At 34.2% G+C, this 16,999-nt stretch overlaps 1 protein-coding gene across 16 annotated transcripts in view; it reads left to right on the top strand.

The window, feature by feature from the left end:
- The window catches only part of TENM3 (teneurin transmembrane protein 3), a 606,711-nt gene that overhangs the window by 484,726 nt on the left and 104,986 nt on the right, over nucleotides 1–16,999 (top strand). For 15 of the 16 annotated variants that reach the window (XM_081269536.1, XM_081269543.1, XM_081269542.1 and 12 more), the window contains 4 exons: nucleotides 381–482; nucleotides 675–869; nucleotides 1,980–2,180; nucleotides 8,040–8,225. In XM_081269536.1, the coding sequence (XP_081125662.1) occupies nucleotides 381–482; nucleotides 675–869; nucleotides 1,980–2,180; nucleotides 8,040–8,225 (684 nt within the window). The remainder of the gene's footprint in view (nucleotides 1–380; nucleotides 483–674; nucleotides 870–1,979; nucleotides 2,181–8,039; nucleotides 8,226–16,999) is intronic. The other variant, XM_081269537.1, reaches the window with a different exon arrangement.

The raw sequence follows: 16,999 nt of genomic DNA, 5'->3' as shown, positions 1-16,999 counted from the left end.
CTTCAGCCTAAACACTATGTTGAATAAAAACTGTATTATCTGTACCGATTTCAAGTGATTCCTGGGATGTTAAAGCTCTGGTAAAATGTGAGAGATATTTTTAAATCATTCATTTGTGACTATGTGACAAACCCTGAAGCTCTGGAAGAAAATATTATTTGAAATTATATTGAGGGAGGAGAGTACATCGTGAAAACTCTTTAAAACTCTGCATAGGAAATGGCGCTTTACCATCCGAATAATCTTGTATAAATGAATCCACTTGGTGGTTATGGAGTGAGCCATCTGTACTTCTTCAACACCTAACTAACGTGATCAAAGTGCCAGTTTGTCTTTTGTGAGAGGCAACAACAAGTGTTCCTTCTTTCTCTTCTGTCCAGAGTCTGTGGTGGAATGCCCCCGAAATTGCCATGGAAATGGAGAGTGTGTTTCTGGAACTTGCCATTGTTTTCCAGGATTTCTGGGTCCCGATTGTTCTAGAGGTATGCAAGTTGGATTCTTTTCTTAAGCCGATATAAATAAGCTGTAGAAACACACGTAATTCAGAAAAGAACCAAGGCAAGAAAGCAAGGGGGAAAAACTGGCCCATTACTTGTTCCAACGATGTGTCTTTTCTTTCAGAAGCTCGATGGAAAATGTGGCTGTTAATTCTTCTGTCGTGTTTTATTTCACAGCAGCCTGTCCAGTGTTATGTAGTGGCAATGGGCAGTATTCCAAGGGCCGCTGCCTCTGTTTCAGTGGCTGGAAGGGCACCGAGTGTGACGTGCCGACTACCCAGTGTATTGACCCGCAGTGTGGGGGTCGTGGGATTTGTATCATGGGCTCTTGTGCTTGCAACTCAGGATACAAAGGAGAAAATTGCGAAGAAGGTAAACATGTCAATATTTACAGAAGCCTATTGTTGTCTTCATAAAGCAACAGATTATATCTGTAATCTCTAGTTTGGCAGATGAAATCTTTCTTTTTTATGCTTTCTTATTATTAAAGTAATTTTGATTTCCATATTTATTAATGCATTGTTTTATTAACATTTTAACAATAAAAAGAATAAACACCCAAGAGCCCTTTTGCTCTCTTTCAGTAGCATGAATAATTTCTTTTTTTGACTCTGAGAAAGTAAGCGAACATTTATGCCTTGAAATCAACAATGGCCTGTTGAATACTTTTTTTTTCTTTCTACAATTTTTAACACTGATGCCAGCAGCTAACATTTTGACATCTCTAGGGGTAAAAAGAAAGAAAGAAAAAAGAAAAATTTAACATAATATACTAATGAAAAAGTACAATATCATGGATTTTTTCTCATAACTGTATGTAATGATGAGTCAAGATGCTATACTGTAAAGTGCAGCTAAATTGTTTTTTCAGAAAGCAAAAAAGCCCCATTTCTGTTCTTCAATCAAATTGATTTTATTGATCTACACTCACAAAGTAATGCAATTAAGTCTCTGGAATTAAATTTTCAGGCCATTGACCCTACAAGTGTAAAGTTTTATTGAGTCAAATTGCTAAATTAAATCTCATCATCTAAAGCACATTAAAGTGAATTAAGAAGGATCAAGAGTATGCAACTCATTTATTTCTCAAACAATTTGAGGATCTCATATAGTTGTCAGTGCTCAGTGGTTGTAGATTAGGTCAGCTGATACAGATTTTGTTATAGAAAAGGCAATACTTATTACTCTGATTAGGCAGAATTGAGAGCAATAATCTGAAACCTCAAGAGCATATTTGTGTAATTCATGAAAATTACAAATCCTTGCAAGAGTCTCAGTTACCTAAATGGCATTGGGCTGGTGCTTAATGCTTTATTGTATTACAACTCTTTGCATTTTCAGAAACAAGTTCTTAAAAATGGTAGATAGATATTTGATTATCCATAATATTCATAAATTAGATTATAATTTAGTTCTTTGTTCTATATGCACTATAATACCTTCAAGATTTAATGGAATTATTCTTTTCTTTTTTTACACTAGCTGACTGTTTAGATCCTGGATGTTCTAATCATGGTGTGTGTATCCATGGGGAATGTCACTGCAATCCAGGCTGGGGCGGAAACAATTGTGAAATACTGAAGACCATGTGTCCAGATCAATGCTCTGGCCATGGAACTTATCTTCAAGAAAGTGGCTCCTGTACTTGTGACCCTAATTGGACTGGGCCAGACTGTTCAAATGGTGAGGTTAATAAATGCAGGGCAATTGAGTGCTTACTGTGGTTTAACTAAAGATTAGGATGTTTTAATTTTTAAACACACAATTAAATTTAACCGAAAGTATATCAGAGTCATTATTTATAGATATAAATGTTAAAAGCAATGAAATGTGGTTGTCATACAGGGAGGAAGGAAACAGGCTTAACCTATTTGTTATTACAATTTCCCCTTCAGTATTATTGGGAAGAATCTGCATAAGATGCCCTGTCTTCTTAACTCTTAACTTTATGGATCTACTAATCGAAGCTAGCTTCCTTGTAGACCTGTGTACACCTTGGAGTTTAAGCAAATTATTTCATGAATGGAGAAGTCTCAATTAAAAAAGATTATTTGATACATAAGGTTAAACATGATCACAATAAAGAGTATACATATGTACATATTATGTATAATGCCTCACCACAAATTTTTAACTATAATAATAAGATCATAATAGAGAGGGCAGGTAATAATTTTGTTCGGTCAGCTAAGTTGTTATTGACTACCTACTATGTGCATGGCATCACAGTAGGCTCTCTAAGAATGAAAGAACAATTTATCATCCTTGCCCTCTGGAACAATGGCTTTCAGATATTTGACCATGACCTATAATCATTACTCTATGACCTAGTGTATGCACACATGCACATGTTCATGTACATCCTAATGGAACTGAAACAGACATTTTACAAAGTGATGCACACTGATGATACATTTTTCAAATCTAATCTGTTTTTTTTTAATGTTGGTTGCATACTCATGAACTAATTCCATGACATTCCTGCTCATTAGTCACACAGTTTGAGGGGATGCCTTTCTAGCCTAGAAGATTATAGTTTAATTAGGGAGATAAGATGAACACTCATGAAATAATTAGAAACCAATACATTCCAGTTTAATATTATATTGAGGGTTAGGTAGAATAACGTGCTCAGTTCAGAGAACATTCAGAGGAGGGATCCTACCTTGACAAATGCTGCAAGTTTTCTGGGAGACTTTTATTAACACATAAACATAGCTGTCCTGGGTACAGAGGGAATACAGTTTTTTGAAGGGATCAGTATTAGAAACTACTTGAGAGCCTGGACTGTGAAGTCAGGTGTATGGTTCATACACAGTTTTACTCCTTAATGGTTATGTAACCTTTAGCAAATTACTGTACAGCTCAGTTTATTCATCTGTAAAATCATACCACATTCTTCACAGAGATACTGTGGAAATTGCTTGAATTCGTGTATATAAAGTACTTATACAATAAATAAATAAATATTAAATAAGACATTATTTTAATAGTAAATTTTAAATATAGCTTCCACCACCATCACTACTACTATTGCTTTTAGCAAATAAACAACTGTGTGAAATATTGTATACACCAGAGAGTGAAAATAAAGAATATTTGGGGATAAAAATTTGGTCAAGCCCATTATGGGAGTGGAGTCTAGAAATATTTTAGACAATAGAAAATCCACTAACAATAATGATGTGCTAACACATGCAATGAGAGTGTTTTAGAAGACCTATCACAGGTCTGAGAGGGTGAATAGTGAGACTTTGATGTTTGGAAGACAAATTAGAAGACTTTCCTAGAAGGGCAAGATGATGGAAGCAAGAATTGGCTTGGAGTCAGTGGGAATGCTAAGTCTAAATATGAGCAACAATTGGAGGGAAAAATAGGCAAGTCTTGCTGAAGAAAAACAAAATATAGAAGTTTAGCGAGAAGAGCTATGAGTGTGAATCAAGGGAAATTGAGGTTAATGTTAATATCTGAATGAGGCAGGAAAATTGGGAAAGGGTGAGGACAATTGAAGAGGTAGGACAAGAGGGAGTCAATGGGAAGGTTAAGAGAAGAAGAGGAGATAGTGAATTCTACTTAAGAGACTCACACTATCTAAGCAAAAACAGATAATATGAGAAAGAAGATAAAGAATGAATAAGAGAAGAAGGAATGCAAGTAAATGAAAGAAGAGTAAGAAGAAAGGAAAAGGACAGATTTTACCAGCAGTGTTGAGTAAGTGAAAGCATTCTGTCTAAAGTTTAGACTCAGAGAGGGGCCTGTGCTCCTCAGCCTGCCCCACTCCTTGCACTCTTCTCTAAAGTGGTGAGGAACAAGGACACCGAACAGTCTGTGGTCAGCTTTTGGACAGACCATTCACTAGCTATATGTTGGGCAAGGTATTTAACTTCTCTGTACCTCAGTTTCTTTATCTGTTACATGGGGATAATTATAGGACTACTTAATGTAATTTGGGTAAAGATTAAATGAGTTAATATGTGAATAGCACTTAGAATAGTGCCTGACCCATTGTAAATACTCCAAAAGTGCTAATCATTGATAGAACTAGTAGTAGTGGTAACAGTACTAAATGGTAGCAGTGTTTTAAAAGTTAATTGTAGTTTGTCTTACTTAATTGCTCATCAATTTAGAGGAGTTTCCACATAAAAGTATTTATTAGATTTGGTTCTGTAAATGTGAAATTCATGAAATGCAAATTATTTCATCTGTTAGTATGACCTAATGGTATAAAACCAAATGAAATATAGCCAGGTGGCTCATTCACACACTTTTAGCAGGGGAAGGGGAGTTAGTATACTGAACAATTGTACTTTGCTGCCATTTTGAGAAACTCATGTGACATCTCTGCTATCCTATGATTCAATATCAGCATACCAGATATATCTCTTACTGTGTACTTCAAATTGAATCCTGGAAATTCAAACTAAAGGAAATTTTCCATAGGCTAATTTGTGATATGGATGAAAAGTTTTTGTTCAACTTATACATTAGTTAATGAAATAATTTTTTCCTTTCTCCCTTCCTTTCTCCCTTCCAGCCTCATTTCTCTTTTCCTCCCTCCCTTCTTCCTATTTTCTTCTTTTTTCCTCATTTTGGACATATACCTCTGGAAATAGACACGATTTATAATATGTATATTAGAAATAATATACGTCATACAAATATTAATTGGTTCTGATAGCTTGAGGAACCAGAAACTTTGGTTAGAAAATTTAACACTATTACAACAAATTACATGTGTAGATAAATAGAAACAGAAACAAAAATTGGGGTCTGGGTTATAGAAAGGCATGGATGTCCCCCTTAAGAGTTTTAGGGTGTGTGACAATATTTTAAGCAACATGTTAACATTTTTTGTCCTCTTAAAAATATATATTATAATTACAAGAATCAAAAAAGCACTCAGGTATTTCTGTTGAGCTTTTATTTATATTTCAAGCATCTATACTAAGAAATACATTCTACAAAAAAAATCCAATTAAATTTTATAGAGATAATTACTTGAGTAGTAAAACTACTTAGTTCAGGTCTCTTATCCCTCCACCACTGAAATAGGCATAATAACACTAACTACCAAGTACTTGCTTGAAATAACATCATTCAGATTTACTTCTTGCTGTTATAAAGTAGGAAAGCAACAAGCATAATAGCCCCTTTTTTGTTTCATGTAATGGCATTATAATCAATTACGTACATTATTGTATAAGGGGTAGTTTGTAATTGATACTGTACAGCTCAAAAGGTAATTCAGTCTTCATAAAATCATCTTGCTATGAATAGAAAAAAATGTATAGATGTTAATTAAAAGATTTAAATGGCTGCCAAAAATCACACATTATTTTACATATTTAGATTTAATTTTATTCATGCTGTTATAATTATTTTATTAGTTGAAAATCTAATTTTACCTGTATACAAAACCTTACCTATTTAATCATAGTAAGTGGATATTTTTGTTCTCTTCATCTTTATATCCCCAATGCAAAACAGAAATGATATGTATTAAACTCTCAATATAAAGTTGAATAATGAATTCAGTACTCTTCTTTTGAAGAAAGCAATTAAGTACAGAAAAAAATCTTTATTAAACTTTGCTATTAGCTGCAAAAAGTGAAACAGCTTACTTAGAATTAATAGCAAAGATTTAAATATGCTTATATTCACCTTGTGAAAATATCTAGTCTCATGTGTCTCAAATATATCTTACTGTTGCACATTTTTTATTTAAAGCTTATAATAACATTGTTAATTTATATGTGTGGCTTAAAGTTTACTAGCAGTATAATTCTGATTTCTAACTAAATCAATCCTAAAAGAAAACACTTGACTAGCTACCTCTTTTGTTGATGTGGAAATGACCTTCGGATATCTAAATTCAATAAGAGAGTAGATTTTATACCTGAAGAAACATTTGGTTAAGTGCTAAAAGAGAAGAAATGAATTATTTCCATCAGAAAGTTTGAAAGCAACAGAGCTTTCCTCTATCTTCATCTGCAGTTTGTCCATTAATTAGCCCTTCAATTCCACTTCAATTAAATTAACTCTAATTAATAAGTTCATTACAAAGATTGACGCACCTTGCTCAAAGCTAGTGTGCTAAACACTGATAAACACCTTCGCCCTAATGAAAAATTGATTAGATTGAATAAAAAGGGTACCTCAGAAAGAAACCTCTCTCTTCCGGAGCCGAGTTGGTGTTATGTTGCTCTGAAGTTAATCAAACCATCTTGGATCTCTTAATCAAAAATTTAATTCAAAGGAGATAGAAAATGTGGCACGTGCGAGCACACATGCACACACACATACAAACCTGCACACTACTCCCTCCCAGCTAATAGTCCTGGTGTTGTTTATAAGAAAAGTTACAGCTCTCACAGTGCCTGGATGGTGGATGAAGTTATCCTGTGAAATAGAGAATTATAGTGGTCCAAGAAATGTTATTTGAAGAACAAATGGGTAAAATAGGAACATGTGGCTACATTAACAGTTACTGTTTTTTAATTTAAAGAAAAAAGGCTATGGTCTATTTCCTGTTTATTCAAAATGTTTTCAGATTTTTATTATAAGGGATTTTTATTTTTGCAAGAAAGCCAAAACTAAACAACTCCTACAGCCTTTTAACTTTATTCAACTAAATATATAAAGAATAAAAAGAAAAATACCCTTCAGAGTTCTTTTTCCTTCCCTCTCAAATGGATCTAATTATATAAACTTCTAAGAAAGGTTTAAGGGGGAAAAAATACTTCAGACATCTGAATTCTTTTTAAAGACTCCACCTTGCCTTATAGTTTTTGAAGTCATTTGGTCACTTGTGCTCCTTTCAATAATTCCAGTAGTTGGAAAACCTTGTTTTTCAAAGGACAGAGTCAATAGCTGTATTTATTAAGCTGGTTTTCCACCATGTGGGTTAAGCGATTTGTATCTGTCGGCAGTACAAATTTATCAAACAGGACAAACAACAATTTCTTTTCTTTAACCAGCATGTCTACATTTCTGAGGCAAGTTAATGTAATGTAAGCAAAACAACATTCTTCTTAATGAAAGTTTCTGAATGTTCATAACATTTAAACGGCAGCATTAGAAATAGCCCCTTTTCAATTCTTACTAAATGTGTGCAACTCAGGTACTGTTAGATACCTGAGATGCTTAGATACTAAAATATTTCATAAATTTGGTGCGTGTGTGAGTTTTCGTGTCAAAATATACTCTGATATTTATATAAAATATGACTATTCTCTCTGTATATATATATTATATATATAAAATCTTTTTATAAAAAGCAATTATTCCTAACAAATTTGTCATATGTATTTTATGTAACATTATAGCCACATATAAAAGTAAATGATGGATAAAGAATTAAAATTCTACCATTCATAATTCGTAATAGTCGATGCTAAAATTAACTTGGCATACAAAGACTTAATATTTTCAGTGATTTTGTTTTTCACTATAACAAGTTTAAGAAAAAACTCTCTTATTAATTCCCCTTCTTACCCTCTGCTACTCTTCTCTCCTGCCCTGCTTCCTTGTTTTGCAATATAGAAATATGTTCCGTGGACTGTGGCTCACATGGTGTTTGCATGGGGGGGACCTGTCGCTGTGAGGAAGGCTGGACAGGCCCAGCATGTAATCAAAGGGCTTGCCACCCCCGCTGTGCAGAACATGGGACCTGCAAGGATGGCAAGTGTGAATGCAGCCAGGGATGGAACGGAGAGCACTGCACTATCGGTAGGCCAACTGTTATTTATTTGTTTACTTATTTATTTAATTAATTTATTTTTTCCTGTGGAGCTGGGGATCAAAGCCAGGGCCTCATGCAGGCTAGGCAAGCACTGTACTACCGAGCTGTCCCCTGGCCCTGAATTGTACTTCCAAATCTGTCCTCCATCTATTACAAAAGAAAGCTGTTGGTTATTTTTCAACTTGGAAAAGTGTATTTCTTCAAATTAGTTTTTACTACTTTTCTTTAAAAAGGAACTGTCTTGTTTATTATGGTTGTCACTTCACAATGGCAATTCATCTCTTTTTAGGGTAACTGTCATTAAGTATAAGATATAAGAATTTTTTTTCACTGTTTTTTTATGATGGTCACAAAAATGGACCCACATAAAGAAAATGTAATTTCTTATTTATAAACAAACTTTTGTTGACTGTTGCTTCTTAGTGTCCCATAGTACCATTGCATCTCTTAATTTTATTTAAAATGCTTATTTTATTATAAAATATGTTTAATTTTTTTCAAGTATAGGGCATCATTGACCCCTATGATTCAGAATCATGTATCTTAGACTGATTAATTGATATGTTGAATCTCTGCAAAAGATGTTTGACTTTTTATGTCCCTTTTTTTTTGTAGTATCATTAGAACTAGAATAGAATAATGCACAAGTCTGGCAGTTCTTAAATTTATATGGTTAACACTTTTTCAAATATCACTCCATTCAGAAAGGTTATATAAAACAATCAAATACATATTTATGACCAAACTTTTTTGTTAAAAATGAGTTTTCTTGTACATGAATGGCATTGAACATAGAAACAAAAGTATCTAGAACATATATAATGCCATAGAAACTAAAGAAGTGCCATAGTTTCAAGATATTCAATGTTATTGCTTTTATCATTCAAGTTACTGAATTAAAATGTTCAGTTAAAAAAAAACACAAATAATAAATGTCTACCTCACTTCAGTTAAGTTATATAGCATTAATTATAAATCACACAGTCCTGAAAATTTCCATAATTTAAGGTACATTGTTTTTCCACATCGTTTTATGTCCTTGGGGTAAAATTTGATTCATGCCATTGAGGGAATATCGGTGTCTTAAGTGACTTCTTCTTCCAGTGTATTTGTAAGTATTATGTGCTTCACTTTTTTGCTTATAGGAATTGAGTAGCAAGAAATTTTGTCATGGGAAAATTGAAATTGCATGCATCTGATAACATTATCATAATTATATTTTTATAAGCTTTCTGTAAGTTGCTTTCTAACTTTAGTTAGAAAGGCACCCTGGGTGACTTTTCTAAGCATCACATACCCGCTCCCCCACATTTGGTGGTCTATTGGGACTTAAGGACACAGAGGTAGCTAGACTCATGACTGATTTATTAGAGATCAAAAAGGAAGAAAGACCCATCAGGCAGGGTCGGGAGAAAACCATGCACAGACTTCCTGTGTTTTCTCTCCCACAGATCAAGGGTGAGGGGCGGTCATGGAGAACACATGCCTTTTTCCAGAATGAAACACAACAACACACATGTGCCATATTTCTGCCAAGGGAAGCCTATGGGGGCCTCCAAGTCCAAGGTTTTCTGGCCAAGGAGAAACCTTCCCTCCATCACAACCACCAGAATTCTAGGCTCCCAAAAGAAAAGTGCTTAGAGTTCCAGGTATTCCTAACTTTATCAATGTAGGGGACATCCAAATTTCCAGATAACCAAACAAGGACCAGGCCTGCAGGTTCCTGGAGATGAGAGCTGCTGTGTTAACTATGTAAAATATCCTTAGTGTCTCACATGCTGAATGTGATCTAACTACTTAAAACTGGTGAATTATGCTGGGTGCAGTGGTGCATGCCTGTAATCCCAGTGGCTAGGGAGGCTGAAACAGGAAGATCATGAGTTCAAAGCCAGCTTCAGTAAAAGCAAGGCTAAGCAACTCAGTGAGACCCTGTCTCTAAATAAAATTTTAAAAAGGGATAGGGATTTGGCTGAGTGGGCACATGCCCCTGAGTTCAATCCTCGGTACCCCCTCACCAAAAAAAATAAAATAAAAATTAAAAAATGGGAATTGTTTAATTTTCATTGGAGTTGACAGCAAGTATACATATTCACAGCACTTACAGAGTGCCTGTCCCCACAACCATGATAGGGCTTTCCCCTCCTCTGCTCTTTGAGAGAGGCAACAGCAGCATAATGCTCGTGTGAATAAATAGGGCAGAAAAATGTTGACAGGCAGGATTTGTGTATCTTTCTATGGACACACAAAAAGGACAATACAATACCCCTGTGACCAAACTGCTTCTTGCCCCAAATCTCAGAATGCCCATATGTCAGAGGCAGGGCAGGAAAAATATGCTTCTTACCATATATTGTGACCCTACCACAAATTGATTCCAGTTAAAGGAGAACAGTTATATATCTTACTATTTATCCTAGAAAGTATAACAAACATGTGTATAGCTTTGAAAGCCAAGAAATGTATCAGCAAGTTATCTAGTAGGCACTTTTAACTTGCAAACCAACAGCTACTCAACAAATTATTCTGCCATTATATAGAATTGACCCTCGCAATATGACACGGTTCATCATTTCCCGTGGATGAACTGTTGTTGAATGATTTTCTAATTGCTTTGTAGCAAACAAGATTTTTGTTAATAAAAGGTGTTTTTATTATATGTTTCCTATTGTTTTCCTTAATTTTGTTATTTTTGTATTCCATATGAATAATTGTATGGGAAAATTTTAAAAAACACCTTAAGCCAGGCATGGTGGCCCAGTCCTCTATAATCCCATTAACTCAGGAGGCTATAGAAAGAGGATTTCAAGTTCAAAGACAGCCAGGGAAACTTAGCAAGACCTGTCTCAGAATAAAAAATAAAAAGGGCTGGGGGTGTAGCTTAGTGGCAGAGGGCCTCTGCACTCAATTCAAAGTTTTGCAGAAAAAAAAATTAAATTACTAAATTAAAAAGTACATCTTGAATGTGAACCTCTTAAAAGATGTGGGATTAATATAAATTACTGTATTATTTTATACAACAAAAATTAATTATTCCCAAATTTGGTATTTAGAGGTCCAAGTACTTTGCCCTTATCTCCTTTCTACCTGCTTATATGTCCACAGTAAAGACTAAGGGGCTATTTGTAAGCCACTGGTGAAGCAACCATGAAACTATAGTATGTTTTCTTCTTTGTGCATTTTCTCTCAATTTCAGCACTTATGTATCTGGCTGAAAGAAGCTGCCACTTTACAAAAGAATACTCATAAATCAGCAAGACTTTTTTCTTTCTCCGTATTATGTGTCATTTCATTGAATACAAACAGGGAGGTTAATTGAAAGAGAGATGGAAGAGAAATTAAACAGTTAGAAGCAAACAAAAGTTCCCAATAGAAAGCAAAGAATATTCTTCATTCATCATCTTACCGTCTTCATATACTCAGTTCATGCTTTCATAAAACCATAGGCATGTTGATAGTAAAATAGGTTATGAATTTAGAATATTCACTGAACACCTCTCTACCTGAAAGGATTCCATCCTGATATTTTTATTAGCGTATTCATATTTTTCTCTTGTTATGAACCACGAGTTCAGCAAATGAGGCATATTCATCAGCAGATTCAAGTGCTTCTTTCTTGGGTTAGAGTTTAACCAGTGATGCACACGGATGGAAAAGAAAGCAAGTGGAAATCTACTGTTAGCAATATTCTGATTAAAATAGGCTTCTCTCTCTTCTTCCCCTGAAGGCATTTATAATTATTGGACCCTTTTATAAATAAAGAAAAAGGAAAGTTATATGAATTAACCACATCAAATAAGCACCAGCACTTCCTAATAACATGGTTTAGCAGTCATCATAGTACTGCTATAGATGCTCAACTCCAATAATATCCTCTTTTGTATGTGACCATTCCATAAGGGTCAAGTGATTATCATACCCATGGGCCTACCTTTGTTTTTCATAGCTAGGAGGGATGTAAGAATATAGAGGATCCAGTGTACAATGAATCAAAATGCATTCTGCTGATATATATATATATATATATATATATATATATATATGAAATTAAATTTAATTAATTAACAAAAAAGAGCATTTAGTGGTTCCAGAGGCAACATAAAACTGTATTAAATGTAATTAAATATTTTATAAATAATAGTTGACATAATTAGAATTTTATATTGCTATTACTTCTAGTGTTTCAATATAAAATGAAAGTCTTATTAATGTGAGAGCTGGGATAGGGCAAGGTAATCTGTGAACTGTGAGATACTAATCATGACCTAGTTCAATAAATTCACTGTTCATATATTTAACTAGAATCAAAATCTATAGGGCTGGGGTTGTGGCTTGGTGGTAGAGCGCTCACCTAGTACATGCGAGGCCCAGGGTTTGATCCTCAGCACCACATGTAAATAAATAAATAAAATAAAGGTATTGTGTCAACTACAACTGAAAAATATTTTTTAAAAAATCTATAACCATGTAAAGGCAACTCAATTGGTTTGCCTTTCTCTTTTCTTCTTGCTTAGGAAAAGAGCAGGAAACAGCTGTGGGATTGGCCTATGACTAGAATTAATTGACCATAGAAGCAGTACAGCACTATGTATTAGTATTGGAGAGTGCAATTCTAAGTATCCTGGGCAATGACTAAATCCTGCATACCAATTTTTTAGTATTCCTAACTTCCACAAGGACCATTTTTTGTTTAGGGTCTTTCAAATTTTTTCCCCACGTTTTTTTATTGGTACATAATGGTGGGAGTTTTTTTACATATTCACACTGGTACACAATATAACAATATAATTTGGCCAATATCATTCCCCAGTATTCTTTTTAGTTTTTGTTGAAAAGATCTATCCTTAAAGTCATGCACTTATATTTGAGAGCATGGAGGCTATAGATGAGATTGAGACCTAAAGGAGAAGGAGGGGGCTGAATACCACATTTAATTGTCATCTACCATGAAGCATTATTACAGAGGAAAAGCAGGCTCAGCTCTCCATCTGTCCACAGGTAAATTGTCTCTGGAGGCTGTTTGGTATTTTCTATTTCTCCAAGGGACAGAAATGGAGAAAATAGGCTTATATCATATAATGTTGGTGAGTTTTAATGAAGAACTTCAGGATGAAAAGCATATTTAAATCCTGGAACAAGCCTGATAATTTCTGCTTTATTTGGAACATTACTAGATTTAAGTATATGGGTTCCCTTTTTTTCAATTTCATTTAACTTTTTATTTTTCCTAAGGTGAGAAATCATCCTTACTTTTTTAGATCAATTGAGGTCCCTTTTGTAGGATACTGTACTTGCATGCTTTAGTTACTTTTCATTTGTTAACTAATTCACTTTTTCTCAGTAAGCAATTACTGAACATCTTTTCTTTGATACTGAGTACTGTTTCTCATAAAAGGCAATATGATTTTTTTAAACACATGAACTTTGAAATTTAAAAGAGATATGTTTTTAAGTCAGTTCTGTGACTCACTATAACTTGTATCGTAACTGTTCTTGGCCTCAGTTGGACTATTTTTTTCAAATGTGGAATGGCTATTGATAATAGTAGTCATGAGTAAGCTATGCCATTAACATAGACCAGACATGTTTATGTCTTTCCACAATGGTAGATTTATTGAAAACATAAATTCACACATACATCTTTGATTGGTTGCAATTCACTGAGTACTCATGGGTCACTTGGTAGCCATGTGCTCAGCAATCACAGGTTTTTTTATTCTAGTATTAATTACTAATGTCTTTAACACCCACATCCCACATCAAACTCCACACAGATAGATAGATAAATAGATAGATAGAAAGAATAAGAAAGGGTTTAGGTGGCCACAGGATTTTAGGAGGCTACACTGAGAGCCAAGGTAGACAGCCAATACAAATATAAAGGAATCACTGCAAGGGGGTCATATAAGATTACAAACCGGGCCTAGAACTTGTTTAGGGCAATGAGCTGTTAGCGCACGGAACTTATTCTAGGCCAGTGTCCTGATGGCAGGCAATTTCAAAGTGGGCCACATTAAGTAGGGAAATCAAGCTGAGCTAAAGCCCTGGAACAGAGTAGGATGTTCATCACCCACCAACCTTGTGATGAGTTCACCAGATAATATTAAGACTGTGTACTGCTAAAACCAGTCTCAGAGAGTTTCTCCTTTTATGCATTTCAGGTTACAGGGTAACATCTGGTGAGATTGATAATCTCATGGGCCTGGTTTTTATGATGTAGGTTTGATACACACATTTGTTGCCTTCTGATTTAATTTGATAAGTTCATGGGTGGTCATTATTTATTAGCACGATTAATGTATTTATCAGTTTGTGCCTTATAATGTTATAAATCTGGGAGTTTTTCCTTTCTGAAAGTTCTCTATATCCAACATCTTATAGTTATCTCTTTGACTAGACAAGTTCCAAGTCATTCTGCCTGATCACTTACACTCAAAATAGAATTTAACTCAGAGCTAGACACAGCCTGAAAGTTATTGTTCTATACATTATCGAATGATTCAGAACAGAGGAAAGCCCGATTTCTACATATTTGTATGAGATTTTTATAATACCTGAAAACTTTAAGATTTGAAATCCTATTGAACCACTGACTGACAATGGGCAAGTCATTTAACCTATTTCTTCTTATATGAAATGAGAAATTATGACCCTCATAGGGTTTTGTAATTAAATGAAATATTAAACATTTAGTAAAGCCTAGTAAATAGTGTTCGATAAATTCGAATTTTCATTTTGTTATTAAGGATAAATAAGACAAACTACAAATCAGACAATGTTTTGGATGTTACATATTTTTTTAAAAAAATTCTATCCAAGGAATTTACTTGCAAAGTTAATAAAATTCCCATTTCATTGTTATCAATACAAACTAGTGTCATTATGGATATTGTTTAACAAGAAGCTGTTGTGTTTGGGTTGGGGGTTAGAGAGTTGTTTCTGAAAATCATAATGATGAAAGAAAGGTGGAGTATGTTGTGGTATTTTTCTTCTAGTAATGTCTCAAACACAGAACTGTTTATTGAGCTACATTGATTTTCATGTACTTCCAGGCAATTCAAATGGAAATTTGGCCTAGGGGAAATCCTAATTCCTTTAAGCTACAAAAGACCAGCTATTTGTTTTTATTCTAATTCTTTAGTACATTGGGAAACAAGATCATTAATGATCACAAAGACATGCTTTGTTTGCTCAGACAAAACTTAGACATACTGTATTCAGCATACCTCTATTAAATACCATAGTTGCTCTGAGTTTTGGGAGATTGGAGATTAGAAATTGAAAATGAAATATGCACACCTGGGGAGTTATCTACTGAACAATATGGGGTGCCTAGAGAAAGAGCAAATCTTTTACTAATATGGACAAGAAACTTAGACATGATGTTCTAATTCTTATCTCAAATAATGATAAAAGAATAGTATTTTAAATTTAAAATAAATGACAATTTTAAAAACTCCTTTACAAATGCTTCATACTTCATTTAGACTACAAAACTCAATATTCTTTGTAACTTTTGTAATGTTCCCCAAGTTGGGAATGATATTAATAAAACAATATGAATTTTTAAATACCCTTTTACCTTTTTATTCAAATGTCATTCATCTAACTTTTCTTGAGATCTTTAGGTTGCCATTGTCTCCTCTATCTGATAAGTAGATAACATTTGGAACTTACCCCCATATTGTAGGTTTCTTAAAATATTGTATCTCCCTTCATTCAGTCTATTCTAAAAATATATATGTTAGGACATTGCATAGGCTAATTAGCAGTGGACAGGACAATTTTCATAAGTGATTGAATTTTCAGTTCTTAAGACTTACAGATTTCTCAAGAATTTGGGAATTACAGGTATGAGAGAAAAGGCATGAGGAACTTTAGTACACTGCTTTCAGACTAAAGTTACTGTCTCCTTTTCTTCTTTGTTTCCTTTCCACCTTTTATTTATTTTCTATTCTACCTCGACATCAGTCAATTGTGGCATATGGGTAAGAAAGGTGTCACTAATGCCACACTATCTGGGTCCCTAATCAGATCAGAGACTATATATGGCAAAGCTGATGAAGCACATGTATCAGGGTCCCTCACTTGTCCTGGCTTCTTCTAAGATTCCACAAGGGGACCATGGGTTCACATGGTCCTTTATCACTATAAACTTACAGATCACTTTCCACTCCACTTTTCCTTGGGGACAGTAGCATTGGAGTGGCTCTGGGCACTTTGACATTCCACAAAGGAGAATTTGAGCTAGGGGTGTGTGTTTAGTTTAGATTTAATGGGGGATGTGTTTATAAGGTATGAAATGTTCTGTCTGTGGTTGTTACTGCTGATCATCCAGGACTGTTCCTGCCATCCACTGACTTACCAAATGACATGATTATACTTGTTTGGAAAGTGTATGAAGATATGACTTTGTCCTATGGAATCCTGCAACAGAAGGAAAGGTATTGGGGGGGAAATAAGGCTTATATGTATTGAAACAATTCTCATTGTCTTCAGATATGTAAAATTCCTATTCAAAAGGGAAATTTTCTCCCATGGGGATATATTTGATTATGCAACTTATCTAGTTATAAACATGTCAATTCTTTCTTATTGATGAATATTTCTCATTTGAGGAATTTGTCAGAATTCTTGTATTTGTAGGATACAATTTCATAACAGAATTTACAAAGTCATGTGTATTGTATATCCCAATGTAGCACTGGATTATATGAATCCAGCAGAAAAAGATTTCTTGTTTATATGACATGCATACTGACAT

The sequence above is a fragment of the Spermophilus citellus genome (assembly GCF_964194105.1).
Source record: "Spermophilus citellus genome assembly, chromosome: 16".
Classification (NCBI taxonomy): domain Eukaryota; kingdom Metazoa; phylum Chordata; class Mammalia; order Rodentia; family Sciuridae; genus Spermophilus; species Spermophilus citellus.
The sequence above is the reverse complement of the archived record's forward strand: the minus strand, read 5'-3'. Positions and strand labels throughout refer to the sequence as shown.